The sequence below is a fragment of the Octopus sinensis genome, linkage group LG1, assembly GCF_006345805.1.
Source record: "Octopus sinensis linkage group LG1, ASM634580v1, whole genome shotgun sequence".
Classification (NCBI taxonomy): Eukaryota; Metazoa; Mollusca; class Cephalopoda; order Octopoda; family Octopodidae; genus Octopus; species Octopus sinensis.
In genome coordinates, this window is record NC_042997.1 from 107,369,931 (window position 1) to 107,390,362 (window position 20,432).

The window sequence follows — 20,432 nt, forward strand, 5'->3', positions numbered from 1 at the left end:
CCTGTCCGCTGAATTTTCCCCTATTCAACTAAGCTAGGTTGTGAGGCTGCTGCTCATGATACTAGGGCCTTCACCAACTTACCCTTTGAGTCCCCAAAGGTCATTCTCAAACTAGACCTTAGGAATACCTTCAATTCCATCAGTCGGGACGTCACCCTAGAGTGCAGTAAGGGAGAACGCCCTACAGTTTTATCACTTGACCCTCCTACCTCTCCTTAAGTGATCACCTCATCGCATCTGCCTCTGGGGTCCAACTGGGTGACTCACTTGAACCTGCCCTATTTGCACTGGGTATTGATGATGTTACCAAGATGGGAGCTAACCTAGACTTAAATGTCTGGTATCTTGATGATGCTTGTTGGTGGTGGTGGTGGTGGGGGGGTCCTGAGCAGGCCCTCACAACTGTCAGGACAATGATCAAGGAACTAGATTGTAGGGACCTTAGCATCAAGAGTTCCAAATGTGAGCTCTAGCTCCTCAATCATCCAGCTTCACAAGAGCAGACTGTAAATCTGTTTACAGATTCCTTCCTCTCTATTGCCGTTGAAGCCCCAGTTGCCAACTGATCCAAAATGGCTAACCTTGAACAACTTTTAAAAAATCTTGAGGTAATCAAGACCCACCAAGTTTTTTTTTATACTTAAGAATTACTTGTTGATCCATAAGTTATTGTATTTTCTCAGAGTTAGTCCCTCTTATTGATTCTTGTCATCTCTCCAATGCTTTCATGACCTAATCTTCAGGAAACTTGAATGCTTGGTCACCATCAGACTCTCCCCAGAGTCCCACGACCAAGGTGCTTTGCCCAAATGGTTTGGAAGTCTAGGTCTGTGCAACTGCTCCTCTGTCTCTTCCCTGTTTTCTTTCCTTCATCCATACTTGCTCCCTTTTAATAGACAACATTTTCTCCTCTCCAACAAGGAGAGGGATGAAGCTCAGCTACAGTGGAGAGAGCTGGGTTTGTCAGTTCCTGCTACAGTTGAGGATTGATGGGACAATCTGCGTTCAGGTGCTACTTTGAACTCCTCGATCTGTCTGATAGATTTTCAAGATGTTGCCTACTTTCTTCTAGTGCAAAATTCTTGGGGTCTGGATTGATGCCCTGCTTGTGGCCAACTTTGGAGCTCTACTCAGTCTTGATGAGCTCTGTATCTCTATCACACTCAGAGTGGGAGCTGATGTCTGTAGGGAACGGAGATGTCACTGTGGTAGGTCCCTTAATCCCACAGGTTTTCACAGTCTATCTTGCTGCCTAAATGCTGGTTGCTAAACTTTATCATTAAGTGGTCCCTGGCTCAGATTAATATTATCTCAGTTCTGGATCTGGCAGGATTATCCAGAAGTGATGGAAAGAGACCAGATGGTCTTATCATCTCTGGGTAAAAGGTAGGTATCTCATCTGAGATGCCATGGTCTGTGACTCTTGCTCCCTCCCACTTCCTGGATACTGCAAGAAGTGAGAGAGTCACTGCTTCCATAGCTGAATGGAACAAAACCCTGAAGTATTGGGACCTGGCAGTGAACTATCCCTTCCAACTTGTGGAGTTTTAAGATGTTTGGAGGGATTGGGTCACTAACAGTGAAGTTCTTGTCATCACCAGCAGCTTGCCTTACTGAGGTCTCAGGTGATGTCTGCAAGGGTGCTTGGCTTTTCCGTCTTAGCCTCGCCATTGCTCATGGTAATGCCACGTGCATGCTCGCTTGCTTCGGTAGGTTCCATTGAATCTTGTGGTGTGTGACTGATTGAAGCACTTCGTGCTGCTTTGATGTTTTTTCTTTCTTTTCTCTTTTTTCTCATTCTCTTGCTTTGTTTTTTCTTTATCTTTCTTTTTGTATTTTATAGTTGATAGCTTCTGTTACCTAGGTGACCAAGTCAGTAGCAGGGGAGAATGCTCTGAGAGCATAGCTGCTAGAATCAAAATATCCTGGACAAAGTTCAGGGAGCTCCTACCTCTGCTGGTAACAAAGGGCCTCTTGTTCAGAGTGAATGGTAGACTGTATGATACATGTGTGCGAACAACCATGCTACACGGCAGTGAAACATGGGCTGTGGTTGCTGAGGACATGTGTAGGCTTGTCAGTCCTCAGTCAAACCATCCAACCCATGCCAGCATGAAAAGCAGATGTTACATGATAAAGATAGTGATGATGATGCTGTATCATATACTATGTAATAAAATTTTACCAATTGCAATAAACAGCTTTCATACTCTGAAAAAAAGGAATAATGTTATATTCTAATTAGATAATTAATAATCAAAACAAAATATATATTGAATAATTTTATGTAATTGAAGGCATACAATATATCTCTTTAACTGCCACTGGTTAAGGGGTACTATGACTTATACAATGCTGTTCTATATTTTTGAGATTAGGAATTCTGTACATTATTTACATTGGACAGATAAGTGTCCCTATCTTTGTTTTACCACAACGTTTTGGCTGATTTACTCTCCAGCCTTCATCAGGTGGTAGAATATGGCAAATGGTATTAAGGAAAGATACAAAAATATTAGGTTTATAAGCCCTGAAATTCATTTAGTGTTATGGTTAAGAGCATGGGCTACTAACCACAAGATTGTGTGTTCAATTCCAGGCAGTGCCTTGAATAAGTAATAATAACATCATCAAAAAAATACCCAGGGTTGGGTTCAAAATCCTAGCAGGACGCCTGATGAAGGCTGGAGAGTAAATCAGCCAAAATGTTGTGGTAATAACAAACAAGATGAGGACTCATATCCGTCCGATGTGAATAATGTAATGACTTATACAAGTTGTAACACCGTTACTCTGTAAATACATCGGAGTTTATTTCTGGTAGGATTTGGCACTTAAAGTTGGTTGTTGATCTGTTTGGTGTAGTGGAGATGTGTTGTGGCAACTATATACTTTTATACACAATATTAGAATGTAGACAATAGTTCCTCAAGGGACTATTGATTATTTTTTGAAGTTGTATGTCTTCTTATCTCAAGTTATGTGCCGTTGCACTATTTGTTGCTTCTGCATATTATTAGTCCTATCATTAATGCTATCAATACCACCACCACCATCATTATTAATATTGTTGTTATTAAAGCTGCTGTAGAAGCTGTCAGTATTATAGTTGTGATAGTGATGATTGTTGCTTGCTATATTATCCATATTATTCAGGGTGAGTGTAGCAATATCAGTAGGGGTCAGTTGACCATGTTTGCTATTGTAGCCCCAATAAATAACATTACTGTGGTAGCTGACAGTTACTTCAGACTATCATCATCTGTTGTCCATGCTGGTATGGCATGGCTTGGATGCTTTGACCAGAGCTGGAAAGCTGCACCAGGTTCCAGTCTGATCTGGCATGGATTTTACAGCTGGATGCCCTTCCTAATGCCAACCACTTTACAAAGTGCGCTGGATGCTTTTATGTGGCACTGGCACATAGGACTCTTGCAGGCCAATCCTCTTCACTGGGCACCAGGTGGGGCAGGGGCAGCCTCAACATTTCTCCTGTGTTGTATGAATCTTCTTAAGTACAGTCAGGTGCCAAGCATCTTGCTCCTTAAGGTTCAGCATCTGAGGTCATCTTTCAATACTTTGTCCCATGTCTTCCTGAGTCTCCCACTTTCACGTGTTCCATCTAATTTCAGAGATCAGCACTTCTGTATGGAGCTGTTGGCATCCATCTGCATCACATGACCAAGCCGGTGCCATCATCTCTCTTGCACATTGCATCTAATTCCTCTTATGCCTAACTTCTCTCTCAATACACTTTCACTCTGTTGACCATGTACACTTACATTACTCATTCAGCTGAACATGCTAACTACATTCCACTCCTACCTTTGCATGTCCACTGCATTCAGGGCCCGTGTCCCATTACCATGTAGAATTGTTGTCTGTGTATATGCATCATATAATCTTCCTTTCATTGGAGAGAGAAACCACTAAAGGTAACAGCTCTCTGAATTTCCTCCATCCTATTCTTATTTTAACTATCACACTCTCCATGCATCCTCCCCCAACTACTAATTTGGTCCCCTGGATCACAGAAATTATCTACAACCTCTAATGAGCCACCAGGGCATTTGAGGAATCATGAGCGACAGAGCATGTCTTGAGAGAAAAACAGGGCATAAGAGGCATCAGATGTGGTGTGCAAGAAAGATGAATGTGCTGGTATGGTCATGTAATGCGTACGGATGAGGACAGCTGTGTAAAGAAGTGCCGATCTGTAACTGTGGATGGAACCTGTCGAAGAGGTAGACCCAGGAAAACATGAGATGAGGCGGTGAAGGATGATCTTTGAATGTTGGGCCTCACAGAGGTGATGACTAGTGACTGAGACCTTTAGTGAGATGCCATACTTGAGAAGAGTCCTCAAGCAGAGTGAAGTCGTAGTGATGGCCATTGCTGGTGTCATGTAAACGGCATCCATGAAATTGTAATCGTGGCCATTGCCGGCCGCATGATCTTCAAATGTTGGACCTCATGGAGGTGAAGGACAAAGTGGTGAAATATGATCTTCAAATACTGGGCCTCATGGAGGCAGTGACAAGTGACTGAGACCTTAGCAATATGACTCATGAAGTCAAGTGAGTCATGGCCATTACCAGTGGGACATAAAAAGCACCCATTACACTCTCAGAGTGGTTACTGTTAGAAAGGGCATCCAGCCGTAGAAATCATGCCAAATCAAACTGGAACCTGTTGCAGCTCTTCAGCTTACCAGTTCCAGTCCAAGTGTCTAACCCATACTGGCATAAAAAGCGGACGTTAAGTGATGATGATGATGATGATGAATTTCCTGAGTCTCTAGAGTTTTTATGGATCCTGTGCATCTTCCACATGCAAACATTAATGTGTACACCACCTGGAGTTCCTGCCTACACCTTTCCTACAAATTGAACAAGGCTACCTACCTGAAGGGGTAGGGTCCTGCCTGTTTTCTTGCTTTCTAAGACCTTGGTCTTTACTAAATTAACCTTAAGCCCTTTGATTCTAGGTTTAGCTTCCACACCTGGAATTTTTCTTCTAACTCTTGATATGGAAACTGCAATGATGGGGAGATGGTCACCATACAGTAGTTCCCACGGGCTGCCAGTCTTCAGTTCCTCTGCTATTATCTGGAGGACAATGATGAAGAGGAGATCAACTAGCTGAGTACATCTCTTGCAGTTGCCAGACTATGAAATAGCGTCAGTCATGCTTCTTCCCTGGACGAAGCCAAACTGCATTTTGTCTTGCCTAATTCGGCTCCTAATTAATTGGGCTATAATTGTCTCTGTAATTTTCATCACCTGAGTTTGATGTCTCTATAATTGCTTCTACCTAAAGCATCACCCTTACCCTTGTAGCAGCTAACAATAATGCTGCTATGCAAGTCACTGGGGGGGGGGGGGGTATGCCTGCCTCAATAACCTAATTAATTATGCAGGTGACTAGCCTGTATCCTACCTTACTGGATATTTTGAGCATCTCAGCTGTGATTCCGGGTGGACCAGGGGCTTTCTTGGTTTTCATGTCTTTAAATTGCCTTATCTACCATACTGCTGTCCACTAGGATAGCTGGTCCCTCTGTTGGGTTCACATGTGGGAGACTTCCTTTTATCCCATTCATGTGTCGGTGGCACATAAAAAACACCATCCGAGCGTGGCCGTCTGCCAGCCTCGTCTGGCACCTGTGTTGGTGGCAGATAAAATCACCCACTACACTCTCGGAGTGGTTGGCGTTAGGAAGGGCATCCAGCTGTAGAAACACTGCCAGATCTGACTGGCCTGGTGCAGCCTTCGGGCTTGCCAGACCCCAGTTGAACCGTCCAACCCATGCTAGCATGGAAAGCGGACGTTAAACGATGATGATGATGATGATGATTCTCTACAATCAACAGTCTTGCATAGTAACATTTCCATGCCTCTTTCTTGTCCACATCCCTAAGTGCAAACATACCATTATCCATCCGCACACACTTCTCTCTCCCACAATATCTCAATTCTCACTGACACACTGTAGGACTTTGGCAAACCTCTTCTTTTCTGCTTCTATCCTAGCTAGATAAACCTGATGTCTAGCTTCTCTTTTAGCGTTTGGATATGATTCTTTGCTAACCCCCCCTCTCCATTCTTTCCGGACCTATCTATTCTCTTTTATGGACTGGTCTTATAATAATAATAATAATTATTATTATTATGGATACCTACATTATTATTATTATTATTATTGCCATTAATGATATACTGTTGGATGTGTACAATTGCTATTATTACTATTATGCTTGCTATTGTCACTAATAGTAGTATGACCAACAGTATTGGTGCTATTAATGTTATTAGTTTACATTCTTTATGTTGTTTTCATTTTTATCACTTTTAAGGTTTTGTTCCTATAAATATTCAGCAACCAATTGTGGTCGTTGCCAGCCTATCCTGGCACCTGCGCTGGTGGCACCTAAAAAGCACCATCCGTACGTGGTTGATGCCAGTGCTGCCTTGACTGGCTTCCGTGCTGGTGGCACATAAAAAGTACCAACCGATCGTGGCCGTTGCCAGCGTGCCATGGCACCTGTGCCGGTGGCATGTAAAATGCACCCACTACACTCACGGAGTGGTTGGCATTAGGAAGGGCATCCAGCTGTAGAAACACTGCCAGATCTGACTGGAGCCTGGTGCAGCCTCCTGGCTTCCCAGACCCTGGTTGAACCGTCCAACCCATGCCAGAATGGAAAACAAACGTTAAACGATGATGATAACAAGTAATTTTTTTTACCGCATTTGAAGCAATTGGATTTATAGTTGACTGGGGGTAATGTTGCTAGACAAGTGAGAAATAGGAACAGACCCATGCACTTCAGTATCTGAAGTTTCAATATATGAACATGTAGTCATGCTGTCAGCACTAGGTTTTTTACACAATAATATAGTAACTGGATGCGAGTATTGTTTTATTGTGATAAAATAGCCCTCAGAGGAAATTGCTTTCCATTATTAATTTGACTCTATCAAGAGACATCTTGTTCTACTTCAGCAAATTAGATGTGAAAAAAGCGAATTAAAGAGTGAAATTAAAATATTATGAGGAATAATTAGTCTGTCATTATGTATCTTTAGATAATGATGAAGCCATTGGTTATAAAGATTTAGATCAAATGTAACTATGAATTAATCCCTATTAGATTTGAAGGAAGAGATTACGTATTGATTTCTATAATCTATAAGTCCCATCAAGATTGAGGGTGATGTGGTTGAATGATGCTGTAGACAAGGCCATTAGGGCAAAGACACAGGTCTGGAAGGACAGGAAGTGTGGGGATAGCAGGGAATTGTGTCAGATAGCCAGAAAGGAAGCTAGGGGGCAGGTGTATTTAACCAGGGAAGTAGTAGAAAAGAAGTTTGCCAGTGTTCTGTGACACGATGACCAGACACTTATAGTGTTTTGGATTGCAAGACAATGTGTGAGAGAAAATCATGTCAAAGGAGAGAGAAGTATGTCTGCATGGATGATGATGTCACTTGCATTTAATGATTCTGCAAAGAAAGAGGCTTGGAAATGCTATTATGAAAGGCTGCTAAATGAGGAGAATAAATGGGAAGAGAGTCTGCCCAACGTTAACCCAACTGAGGGACCAGCTATCCGAATTGACAGCAGCTTAATAAATAAAGCAATTAGGAATATGAAGATAGGGAAAGCCCCCAGCCCATCAGGAATCACATTTGGGATCTTAAAATATTTGGCAGTGTAGGTTTTGGTTTAGTCACCTGTATAGTTAACCAGGTGGTACACAAAGGAGTCTTACCTAATGACTGGTGTAGCAGCACCATAATCAACTGCTACAAAGGTAATGTCTTAGATAGAAATAATTACAGAGGTATCAAATTGTTGGATCAGGTGATGAAAGTCATGGAGATGGTCATAGCCCAACTAATTATGGAGAGAGTCAGTCTAGATGAATTGCAGTTTGGGTTTGTGCCAGGGAGAAGCACCACTGATGCTATATTTCTGGTAAGGCAGCTGCAGAAGTACCTAGCCAAAGATAAGCCTCTGTACTTGACTTTTGTTGACATGGAGAAAGCCTTTGACAGAGTCCCTGCTCCATTATCTGGTGGTCAGTGCAGAAACTAGGGATAGATGAGTGGTTGGTGAGAGCTGTACAAGCCTTGTATGGAGATGCTGTCAGTAAGGCGAAGGTTGACAATGAGTATGGCAAAGAATTCTGGGTAGAGGTAGGGGTTCACTAAGGTTCAGTCCTCAGTTCCTTCTTGTTCAGCATAGTTCTCAAGGCAATATCAGTAATTTAAGACAAGGCTGTCCCTGGGAGCTCCTCTATGCTGATGACCTTGTTCTTCTAGTTGAATCAGTACCAGAACTACAGAAGAAGTTTCAGGTGTGGGAGCAAGGCCTAGAATCGAAGGGTGTTAGATTTAACCTAGCTAAAATCAAAGTGTCAGTAAGCAGGAAAGCAAACACAAATCTCCTCAGATAGATGGTCCTGCTTGATCTGGAGGAAAGGCATAGGTAGAAATTCCATAAGATGTACCCTGTGTAAGCTATGGACACATAAAAGGTGCAGCAATATCAGAAGAAGGTTAATAGTGAAAGTAGTTTTTGTGTGTGGAAGGTGCACAGGTACATAAGAAACATCAGATGTAATGTGCAAGAGAAACAACTGTGCTAGTATGGTCATGTGTTATGTATGGATGAGTACAGCTGTGTGAAGAAGTGTCTCCCCCTAACAGTGGAGGAGGTAGACCCAGGAAAACCTGGGATGAAGTGGTGAAGCATGACCATTGAATGTTGGTCCTCACAGAGGCAATGACAAGCAACCAAGACCTTTGGAGATATGCAGTGCTTGAGAAGAGCCATCAAGCCAAGTGAGATCATAGTTGTGGCTGTTGTCAGTGGCATGTAAAAGCACTTATTACACTCTCAGAGTGGTTGGCATTAGGAAGTGCATCCAACCATAGAAATCATGCCAAATCAGATTGGAGTCTGGTGCAGCCCCTCAGCTTAGCTGCTCTGGTCAAACCATCCAACCCATGCCAGTATGGACAAAAGACACTAAATGATTATGATGATAATATATATTGATTTCTAACATTGGTACAAGGCCATATTTTGGAGAATGGTGTAGTGAATTAATCTGGCCTGGTACTTAACCTTTACATTAATGACAACCCTTGTAAAATGAAAGATAAAGTTGGTTTTGGGGAAATTTAAACTCACCAACTGAAAGGATTTCAACCCGAATAAAACAATCCACAAACCCAAGACACACTCTATCCAGTAGACATCCAATAAAATTAAAACAACCCCCACAACATGTACTGTATAGGTCAGATATCCAACAGAAGAACACAACTCGCATTACACACACAACACACAATACACATACTAATACCAGAAAAGACTCAAGCTAAAGCCCCTAACAAAACAAACTGATGCAATATAATACCAAGAAGAGTTTGTTACTCCTTGCAACAATGGGAAAAAGAAAAAAGAATACACATGCTACACACACCTCAGCAACATAGGGGTGTGGCAGGTGATACAGTAGAAATTTACCTGAAGCTATTGAATAGCAAATAACAACAACAACAACAACAATAATAATAATAATAAAAATCCAAGCTGTAAATACATGGGTGATAGCTTTTCTTTGGTGTCAGACTGGCAAAAGAAAGAACTATAAGCATGGAAGATAGAGAAAATATTGATAGTGCTCTGAGCATTCTATCCAAGAGTGACACTGATAGGTTGTACTTGTCCCAAAAAAAGGATGGGAGAGGTTTGATCAGTTGCTAGGATTGTATTGAAGCAGAGTAAAACAACTTAGGGTGCTTTGTAAAAAACCATTGCTTAAGACATGTGAAGAAGTCTGGCATCTTCAGAAGTGATAATTGTATAAAGAAAGAAAAATTTAAAGAGGAAAAGGACACAAAAAAGAAATAGCATGGAAAGCAACAAAAAAAGGTACAAGGAGTTTGCAAGAGGTATGAATGCCAAGAGAGAGACAGAAGAGGAGTGATGTGAAGATAGAGACAAGCATTTATATGTGTGGCACAAGAACAAGCATTAAGGGCCAACTATGTGAAGTGTAGAATTAATTACACAATAGAGACCGACAGATGCAGAATGTGTGGTGAGAGGGGTGAAATCATATAAACCCAGGCCTGTTCCCCATTTTTTTTTTAGAAGGGGGTAGCCACAGCAAGACACACACCAGCCATTCCATTTATTTCCCAGCTCAAAAGGGCAAGCCCCATTCTATGCTTGGGTCAAGGCATAGAATGCATCCCCCAATATCAGCAGCAGGGCTCAACAGCATACTAGTTTACCCCTGCCACATCATGTCGGTTCCGTACCCCTTTGAGCAACATCAATTTCACTCGTCCCTTCACATGCTTCAAGCTTTCCTATCATTTATAAACTCTCTTGCCTTTCTGACTCCAACACCTCTGACCACCAAAGCTTTCCTCACTTCATCCATCCACACAAACTGAGGTCTGCCTCTAGTTCTGCTGCCTACCACTACAGCCTTCATCACCCTCCTTACCATCCACTCCTCATCCATTCTCTTCATGTGGCCAAACCACCTCAACATTTGTCTATCCAATTTGGTTGTTAGTTTTTCTTTCATTTCTGCTCATCTTCGCACCTCCTCATTCCTCATCCTGTCCATCCATGTTGCACCAACCATAGCCCCCAGACATCTCATCTGAAACATATCTAGTTGCTTTCTTTCTGCCTCTTGCAGCCTCCATGTCCCTGCACCATATAACATTGTCAGCACAATCACACTCTCATACACCTTTTTCGTTTTCATACTCAACCTTTTATCTCTCAGCATACCTTTCACAACTCCAAGTATCTTATTCCCCTACCTCCTCAGCCAACCCCACTGTCCATCACGTGATCCCAGATACTTAAAAACACTCACCTCCTCTAACAACTCACCATTTATACTCACATCCATTCTACCAGCCATTCCGTCTCTCAAACATCTCATCTTAACTACATTCACTTCCAGTTTCCTCCTCTCACACACTCTTCCAAATTCTACCACCAGTCTCCTCAGTTGCTCTTCCAAATCTGCCACCAGTGCTGTATTATCAGCAAACAACAACTGACTCACCTGCCATTTCTCTCCATTTTCTCCCACCATTTGGGCTCCCCTACCAACGGTTCTAGCATTTACCTCTCTCACCACACCATCCATATATAAATTAAACAGCCACGGAGATATCACTTAACTCCGTATTAACCCCACCTTCACATCAAACCACTCACTTCACCACTCATCCTAACACACGCCCTACTTTCTGAGTATGACTATAAACTACATCTGGTAGTGGGACCTTGGGGCCCTGATTTCAGGGTTTGGGGAGGGTGGAACCACCTCTTAGTCACTATTGTTCCCAGGTCTGCTCTGGCCTGGAGTGGTAGTACTTGTAAGGGTCCCAGCTATGGGTTAACTTGCAAACCCCACTACAACTGAGGTGGGAGGGGGGTCAGTAGAATGCAGTTGCTGTATTCCCTGTGTGGTGTAAGAGGCGTCTAAAAGGGGCAGGAGTGAGGGGACTGGAAAGCCTCTCCTAGTAAATCTATATTCCTAAAAAGGCAGCAAGAGGGGTGAAATGATATGATATATTGTTAGTAAATGCCTGAAATTGGCAAAACACAAATACAAAGGGAGCACTGATGGGGTTGGGGGCATGGGGATACTTCTTGTGGAGAAATGGGTTGATAAGGTAATCAAGATAGTCAGAGTATGCGACAGAATACTTAAGATTAGATTAGTGCTTAATCATGGGTTAGCAACCATTATCTCAGCCAGGGCTACCTGATGGACAGAAAGACTGATTTTATGACACCCTCTTGCAGACTACCTCGCTGATGAATGACAGGGACCTTCTCTTTGTGGCTGGTGACTTCAATGGACATGTTGGACGACATGCAGGGGGCTTCCATGGCGTACATGGAGGCTATGGCTATGGTTCCTGCAACGAGGAAGGAACCAGGCTGTTGGAGTTCTGCAAATGATCTTATGGTTTGCAATATTAACTTCAGGAAACCTGCCAGTCACTTAGTCACCTACCAATCAGGCTGACATACTTGCCAAATTGACTACATCCTTGCCAGAAAAAGGGAAAGATGGCTGCTTATAAATGCCCAAACCTTCCCAGGCAAAGAATGTACCCCACAACATAGACGTATTACTCGAAGTCTTTGATGAAATAGAAGGGGATATAGCTTCACACAATATAGAAGACAAATGGAGGTTTCTATGAGACAACATGTTGAAGGCCACTGACCAGATCTGTGGATGGTGCAAAGTCCCCTCTCGACCCAAAATAACGTGGTGGTGGAACAATGTTGTTGACAGCACCATTAGAGAAAAGAAACAGGCTTGGAAGGAATGGAAGAACGGTGGTAGCAGGGAATTGTAACAGACTGCCTGAAGGGAAGATAGGAGACAGGTTATTTAGCCAGAGAGGAAGCACATAAGAAAAAATTTGCTAATCTTCTGCGCTGTGAAGACCAAAGATTTGAGGTATTTCGTGTTGCAAGACAGTGTGTGAGAGAGAATTGTGACATTGTAGGAGAGAAATGTGTCTGCATGGATGATGGCTCTCTTGCACTAAACGAGGCTGCAAAGACAGAGGTTTGGAGATGCCAATATGAAAGGTTGCTCAATAAAGAGAATGAATGGGAGAAAGAGAGTCTGCTGAATGTCGACCCAACAGAGGGACCAGTTATCCGAATTGACAGTACCTTGGTAGATAAAGCAATTAAGAGTATGAAGACAGGGAAAGCCCCTGGCCAATCAGGAATCACTGCAGAGATGCTCAAAATATCGGGCAATGTTGGCTATAGTCTAGTCAACCAGGTGATACATGAAGGGGTCATACCCAATGTCTGGTGTAGCAGCACCATAGGCAACTGCTACAAAGGTAAGGGTGACGCTTTAGATAGAAATAATTACAGAGGTATCAAGTTGTTGGATGAGGTAATGAAGGTCATGGAGAGGATCATAGCTCAGCTAATTAGGGAGAGAGTTAGTTTAGATGAGATACAGTTTAGGTTCGTGCCAGGGAAAAGCACCACCAATACTATATTTCTGGTAAGGCAGTTTCAGGAGAAATACCTAGCCAAAGATAAACCTCTGTACCTGGCTTTCGTTGACATAGAGAAAACCTTTGACAGGGTCCCCCGATTCCTTATCTGGTGGTCAATGAGGAAACTAGGGATAGATGAGTGGTTAGTGTGAGCCATGTACAGGGATGCTGTTAGTAAGGTGAGGGTTGGCAACGAGTACGCTGAAGAATTCCGGGTAGAAGTAGGGATCTACCAGGGTTCAATCCTCAGCCCCCTCCTATTTATAATAGTACTCCAGGCAATAACAGAGGAATTCAAGACAGGATGCCCCTGGGAGCTTCTCTATGCTGATGACCTTGCTCTAATTGCTTAGTCACTATCAGAACTCAAGGAGAAGTTTCAGGTGTGGAAACAAGGATTAGAATCGAAGGGCCTTAGAGTCAACCTAGCTAAAACCAAAGTCCTAATAAGTAAGAAGGCAGACAAACCACAAATCCCTTCAGGTAGATGGCCCTGTTCGATCTTTTGATAAGGTGTTGGTAGAAACTCTATAAAATATACCCAGTTTAAGCTATGGACACATAAGAGATGCAGCAATATCAGAGGAAGGCTATCTGGGAAGATAGTTTTGTATGTGGCAGATGCTCAGGAGCAATAAACGCTGAAAATGTGCAGAGAACAACTATGCCACATTCCTGGGAGAAAAACTAGAAGTAGTTGATAGCTTCCATTACCTTGGTGACCAAGTTGGTAGCAGGGGTGGGTGCTCTGAAAGTGTAACTGTTAGAATAAGAATTGCTTGGGCAAAGTTCAGAGAGCTGCTACCTCTGCTGGTGACAAAGGGCATCTCGCTCAGAGTAAAAAGTAGACTGTATGACGCATGTGTACGAACATCCATGCTCCATACTTGACAGTGTAAGTACCTTGAGAGGAAAGTTGAACCTAAGAAGCATCAGATGTGTGCAAGAGTGACAACTGCGTTGGTATGGTCATGCAGCAAGAATGGATGAGGATAGCTGTGTGAAAAAGTGTCACACCCTAACAGTTGAGGGAACCTGTAGACGAGGTAGACTCAGCAGGCAGAACAAGCGTGATTGTTACCAGCGTTGCCTTACTGGCAATTGTGTCAGTGGCATGTGAAAGACAACATTCGAGCAAAGTTGTTGCCAGTGCCGCTGGACTGGCTCCTGTGCAGGTGGCATGTAAAAACACCTTTTGAGCGTGGCTGTTGCCAATACTGCCTGACACGCCCTCGTGCCGGTGGCATGTATAAAGCATGTGGTTGGCATTAGGAAGGGCATCCAGCTGTAGAAACTCTGCCAGATCAGATAGGAGCATGGTGCAGGCATCTGGCTCACCAGTCCTCAGTCAAACTGTCCAGCCCATGCCAGCATGGAAAGCAGACGTTAAACAATGATGATGATGATAGGAGAATAAGAATAGCCTGGACAAAATTTAGAGAGCTCTTACTTTTGCTTGTGACAAAGGGCCTCTCGCTCAGAGTAAAAGGTAGACTGTATGATGCATGTGTATGAACAGCCATGCTACATGGCAATGAAACATCAGCCTTGACTGCTGTGGACATGCGTAAGCTCGCAAGGAATGAAGCCAGTATGCTCTGATGAATGTGTAATGCCAGTGTGCATACTCGACAGAATGTTAGTGCCTTGAGAGAAAAGTTGGACCTAAGAAGCATCAGATACGGTGTGCAAGAGAGACGACTGTGCTGGTATGGTCATGTGACGAGAATGGATGAGAATAGCTGTGAGAAAAAGTGCCACACCCTAGTGGTTGAGGGAACCTGTGGAAGAGGAAGACCTGGGATGAAGTGGTGAAGCATGACCTTTGAACATTAGGTCTCACCGAGGCAATGACTAGTGACTGAGACCTTTGGAAATATGCTGTGCGTGAGATGACCTGGCAAGCTAAGTGAGTTCATAACCTCGTGGCCTATGCCAGGAGTGTAACCAGCCCACTTATGCGTACCTTTCCTTCATTGGACACTAAATTCTGCTTGCAAAGACCTGTTGAGGCAAGTGAAGTCGAAATCAAATTCGATGACTGGTATCCATGCTAGTGGAGCACTAAGAAAACCATTCGAGCATGACTGTTGCCAGAGCAACAAACTGGCTTCCGTGCCGGTGGCACGTAAAAAGCACCATTTGAGCATGATCGTTACCTGCACTTGTGCAGGTGGCACGTGAAAAAACATTCGAGCGAGGTCGTTGCCAGTGCCACTGGACTGGCTCCTGTGCAGGTGGCACATAAAAAGCACCATTTGAGCGTGGTTGTGGCCAGTACTGCCTGACTGGCCCTCGTGCCAGTGGCACGTAAAAGCACCCACTACACTTTTGGAGTGGTTGGTGTTAGGAAGGGCATCCAGCTGTAGAAACTTTGCCAGATCAGATTGGGGCCAGGTGCAGCCATCTGGTTTGCCAGACCTCAGTCAAATCGTCCAACCCATGCTAGCATGGAAAGCAGAAGTTAAATGATGATGATAGGATAATATGGCAAGAACGATCCATTTGTAGCTCTGTAGAAATCCTGGCCTACAAAGAGCAAAGATGTGGTATGCCTAAACTCCAGAAGAAGTTACGGAGAATTAAGATTTCAAAATCCTGTGAGATGCAATGATTCAGTGTGACCATCAGATTAAACATTGGAAACCTGACATTGTTGTGGTGGACATAAGAGAAAATGCTTCCACGATAATCGATGTAGTATGTCTTGTGAACAACAGAATCAAAGAGAAAGAAGAAGTAAAAAATGAACAACTTTGATGACTTGAAGTGGGGAATATGGAAGTTGTGGGCAATGAAGAGAGTGGAGGTGATACTAGTAGTGATTGGCATGCTTGGAAGTATCAGCATTCAACTACCAATATGGCTGAAAAAGATTGGTACAAATGTAAAGATAGAACACCTATGAAAATCATCATTGCTTGGAACTGCAAGAGTTCTCTGCAGGGTTCTTGAAGCATGATCAGTAAACAAGTGTCACCTTAGTCTGCTGGCTGTGGGCAGCTAAACACTTTCCATCACATCCAGTAAAATAAGCTGAGAATTTTCATCAAATAATAATAATAATGATTTAAGATACCATCCAGCAGATAAAAAGTTCACCATTGATTTATTGACAACTCATAAAATAATACTTGCTAGACAATAATCCAGCTGATTTCTGTAATTAGCTGGGCCTAACATGTGGCAGGTGCTCAGAGCACATACATGTGCAATATAATATAACAAGTTAAAATGATAAGAAGGATAGAAATTTGATGTTTCTTATTTGGATAAATATTTAGCATTCAAATTACTCTCTCAAATATAACGCTTATTCGTATTGTTTTCAATTAATCCTGCATTATCTCATAGTTTCAAGATTTCGAAGATGTAATAATTTATTTCTAGAATGACATTGTAGGATAGGTGTGATAGGTTGGATCTGGTCAGTTGTACTTAGAACAGGTAGAAGTTTTTGGCCAGATTTGGCCTGTTTAGATATCATCCTTTTAATGGTTATTTGTGTGTTCCTCATAACAGGACTGAAGCAGAATGCTGACTCCACGATTTGAACTTAGTCAAGATGATGATTTCCTCCACATTATAATTGATGCTGTACTTGCTAAGGTAAGTTGTTGGCATTTGTTCTCTTATTAGTCATTGTGCTTTTTAAATAATAATGGTTTCTCATCATATTGGTATGATAAAGCCAATTTTAGATGGCTGTTGTCATTTGAATGGTGACTTAACATTTGAAGATATGAAACATCAAGCTGACTTTGGTAAGGTTTTCAATTCTTGTTCTAGTAAGATGAAACTAAATGTTGGGTTCAAACTTTTGGTACAAGGCCAACAATTTCAAAGGATTTGGGTAAGTTGGATTACATTGACCCCTGTGCTAAACTGGTACTTATTTTTACCAACCCCGAAAGGATGGAAGGCAAGGTCCAGCAAAAGCTCCCTACTAAATGCTGAGTGTTAGGAAGCTTTTCCTGGATGTTACCCTGCTGCAAATCAATGTTTAAACAAAACACGTATATTATGTATATGTGACCAATAATGTTACATTACTAGAGCTACTTTTCATAATTTAATATATATGTATGTGTATATATATATATATACATATATATATATATATCAAAAGTGCCTCTCTAATGTCTAAAACTGCAAACATTACATACATTTTCACTTTGAATTTTTGTGTAAATTAGAAGTGCATATAGAGTTGGTACAGAAACAGTTGTAATGCATAATTGAGTTAAAGAATTTTCTTTATATTCTTATTATTCATGTGTGTATGTGTGTGTGTGTGTGTATATATATATATATATATTATATATATATATATATATATATATATTCACCCTCTCATTCCAGGTCTTCCTGGGTCTACATCTGCCACAAGTTTCTACCACTGTTAGTGTGTGACACTTTTTTACACAACTGTCCTCATCCATATGTAAACACATGACCATACCAGTGCAGATGTCTCTCTTTGGAGATATGCTGTGATTGAGAAGACTCAGCAAGTCAAGTGAGATCGAAGCTGTGACTGATGCCAGTGTTGCCCATTTACAAGTACCCCTCACTTGTTGGGCAATATGATGTGCTTGAGAAGACCTGTTGAGTCAAGTGAAATCGTAGTCGTGGCCAATGCCTGTGCTGGTGGCACATAAAAAGGACCATCCGAACGTGGCCGATGCCAGTGCCACCTTGGCTGGCTTCCATGCCAGTGGCACATAAAAAGCACCGACCGTCCGATCGTGGCCGTTGCCAGCCTCCTCTGACCCTTGTGCTGGTGGTACGTAAAAAGCACCCACTACACTCACGGAGTGGTTGGCGTTAGGAAGGGCATCCAGCTGTAGAAACACTGCCAGATCAGACTGGAGCTTGGTTCAGCCTCCTGGCTTCCCAGACCCCGGTCGAACCGTCCAACCCATGCTAGCATGGAAAACGGACGTTAAACGATGATATATATATATATATATATATATACCGGTCATTTATAGAGGTTTTCCATTAATACATATTTTCATATTAATTGATAACATTATAGAGAGGGTAGATATATAGACAGAGATGAAAATATGTATTAATGGAAAACCTCTATAAATGACTGATGATTGCTCAACATTTTAAAACTGTTGTAATACTTACAATGTTTAATAAAATGATGTAGTGTGAAACGATCATACCAAATAACCGAAGATATTCTTGTTGCTTATTTTGATTATAATCACCCCATGGATTTATATGGATAACACCATACAAAATTCTGGTGCATCTAACTTAAGTACCATATTCATTTGAATCTAAATATTGCTGAACTTACATATATATATATATATATATGTATATATATATACATACCTATACACATACACACACACACATACACACACACATACACACACACATATATATCATCATCATTGTTTAGCGTCCGCTTTCCATGCTAGCATGGGCTGGATGGTTCAACTGGGGTCTGGGAAGCCAGGAGGCTGCACCAGGCCCAGTCTGATCTGGCAATGTTTCTACAGCTGGATGCCCTTCCTAACGCCAACCACTCAGTGAGTGTAGTGGGTGCTTTTTACGTGCCACTGACGCAGGTGCCAGACGAGGCTGGCAAACGGCCATGATCAGATGGTGACTTTTACGCGCCACCAGCACAGAGGCCAGGCGGGGCTGGCAACGGCCACGTTTGGATGGTTCTCTTACGTGCCCCCGGCAATTCTTACTCTAGCAGTTGCACTTTCAGCACACCCACCCCCGCTACTGACTTGGTCACCTAGGTAAAGGAACCTATCAACTATTTCTAGTTTTTCTCCCTGGAATGTGGCGGAGGTTGGTCTCTGCGCATTTTCTGTGTTTATTACTCCTGAACATCTGCCACTTACAAAAACTATTTTCCTAGTTAGCCTTCCTTTGACATTGCTGCACCTCTTATGTGTCCATAGCTTACACTGGGTGCATCTTATATATATAGGCATGGCTGTGTGGTTAGGGAGCTTGCTTCCTAGCTGCATGGTTTCGAGTTCAGTCTCACCGCATGGCACTTTGTGGCAAGTGTCTTCTGCTATAGCCCCGGGCTGACCGAAGCTTTGTGATTGAATTTAGTAGGCGGAAATTACTGCCGTGTGTGTATATATGTGTGTAGGTGCTTTTGCCTCTCCGAGAGAGAGAGAGAGAGAGAGAGGATATATATATATATATTTATATATAATGTATGTATATGTGTGTGTGTGTGTGTGTGTGTATAGCAGTCAAGGACCTTTCTGCTGTCTTTGTAAGAAGAGACCTAAATTTTCAATTAGATGTGTTATTGATTGAAATAGCTTGCTTTATCAATGCTTGAGGGATAACAAAATTCAAATTGAAACAAATATGTGAAACTACATAATCTGAGCCAAATTACTCTGTTGCCCCACAATTTCTTCTGGATAGTTGCTTCTTTTCAGTAGCAAAGTTGGAAGTGTGGGGAGATCTTATTCTATAGTGAGGAATTATCAGTTTTGAATTTAAATCCTTTTGTCTGTTTTCTCTATCTTTCTCAGATTTCTGACACAGAAATTTTTATTGATGATGATGAGTTCATTTTTTATTCCACACCCTATTATTTACGGTAAGTTATCAAATTTATTTGAACCTGTTTGCATGAAATAGTTCTATCAAGCTCTAGGACTTAAGATTTGTTGACTTTTATTGATTAATTTTCATCACCATCAACCAGCATCCTTATAGTCAGTCTCTGTATGAAGAATACCTATTATCAAGATATTCCAATCATGACCATTACTGATTGCATTATCCAATGTGGTCTGCCTTTCTTCTAAGACAGAAAAGGGAAATTTAAGGGAGACTTGACTGCTTGAAGCAGGTTGAAAATTGATGTGAAGCCTTCCTCATTGATTTGATTCTATTTTCATGTTTGGTAGATCTTCAGAATATCATATAACCATTCTTACCATAAGCATCTCTATTGAAATACTTGTAAAGTTCTCTAGAAGTGATTGAAAACAGTGGAAGTGATGTTTTGAAAGTAATTACAGTAATTACAGTTCAGTGAGCTGTTTACCTCTGTTAGGATGAAAGTCAGATGAAGCTTTGTAGTGGTGAGATGATGAACCAGGGTGAAGGTTGTGGTGGTGGTGGTGATGGTGGTGATAAAAATGAGTTGGACAGTAGGTAATGGAGAGCAGGGATTAGGAATGTACATGGGATGGAGTAAGTGTTGAGTGGCAGTACAGTAGATTGAACATCAGGAGAGTGAGAGTGATGATGGTGTGTGGGTGGCAAGGTTGAAAGAGCGAGTGCAGGTAGTAATATAGTGCAAAGAAAAGAAGCAGTGATGG

The 20,432-nt window shown here is 42.1% G+C and overlaps 1 protein-coding gene and 1 long non-coding RNA gene across 4 annotated transcripts in view; one reads left to right on the plus strand and one right to left on the minus strand.

The window, feature by feature from the left end:
* The window catches only part of LOC115214693 (protein SHQ1 homolog), a 55,159-nt gene that overhangs the window by 1,918 nt on the left and 32,809 nt on the right, over nt 1-20,432 (plus strand). For all 3 annotated transcript variants that reach the window (XM_036503520.1, XM_029783761.2, XM_036503517.1), the window contains exons 2-3: nt 16,618-16,704; nt 19,635-19,702. In XM_036503520.1, the coding sequence (XP_036359413.1) occupies nt 16,630-16,704; nt 19,635-19,702 (143 nt within the window). In that variant the 5' untranslated portion in view covers nt 16,618-16,629. The remainder of the gene's footprint in view (nt 1-16,617; nt 16,705-19,634; nt 19,703-20,432) is intronic.
* LOC118763790 overlaps nt 18,906-20,432 on the minus strand; it is a 29,971-nt gene continuing 28,444 nt past the window's right edge. The window contains exon 2 of the long non-coding RNA XR_004999532.1: nt 18,906-19,053. This is a non-coding gene — a long non-coding RNA (uncharacterized LOC118763790). The remainder of the gene's footprint in view (nt 19,054-20,432) is intronic.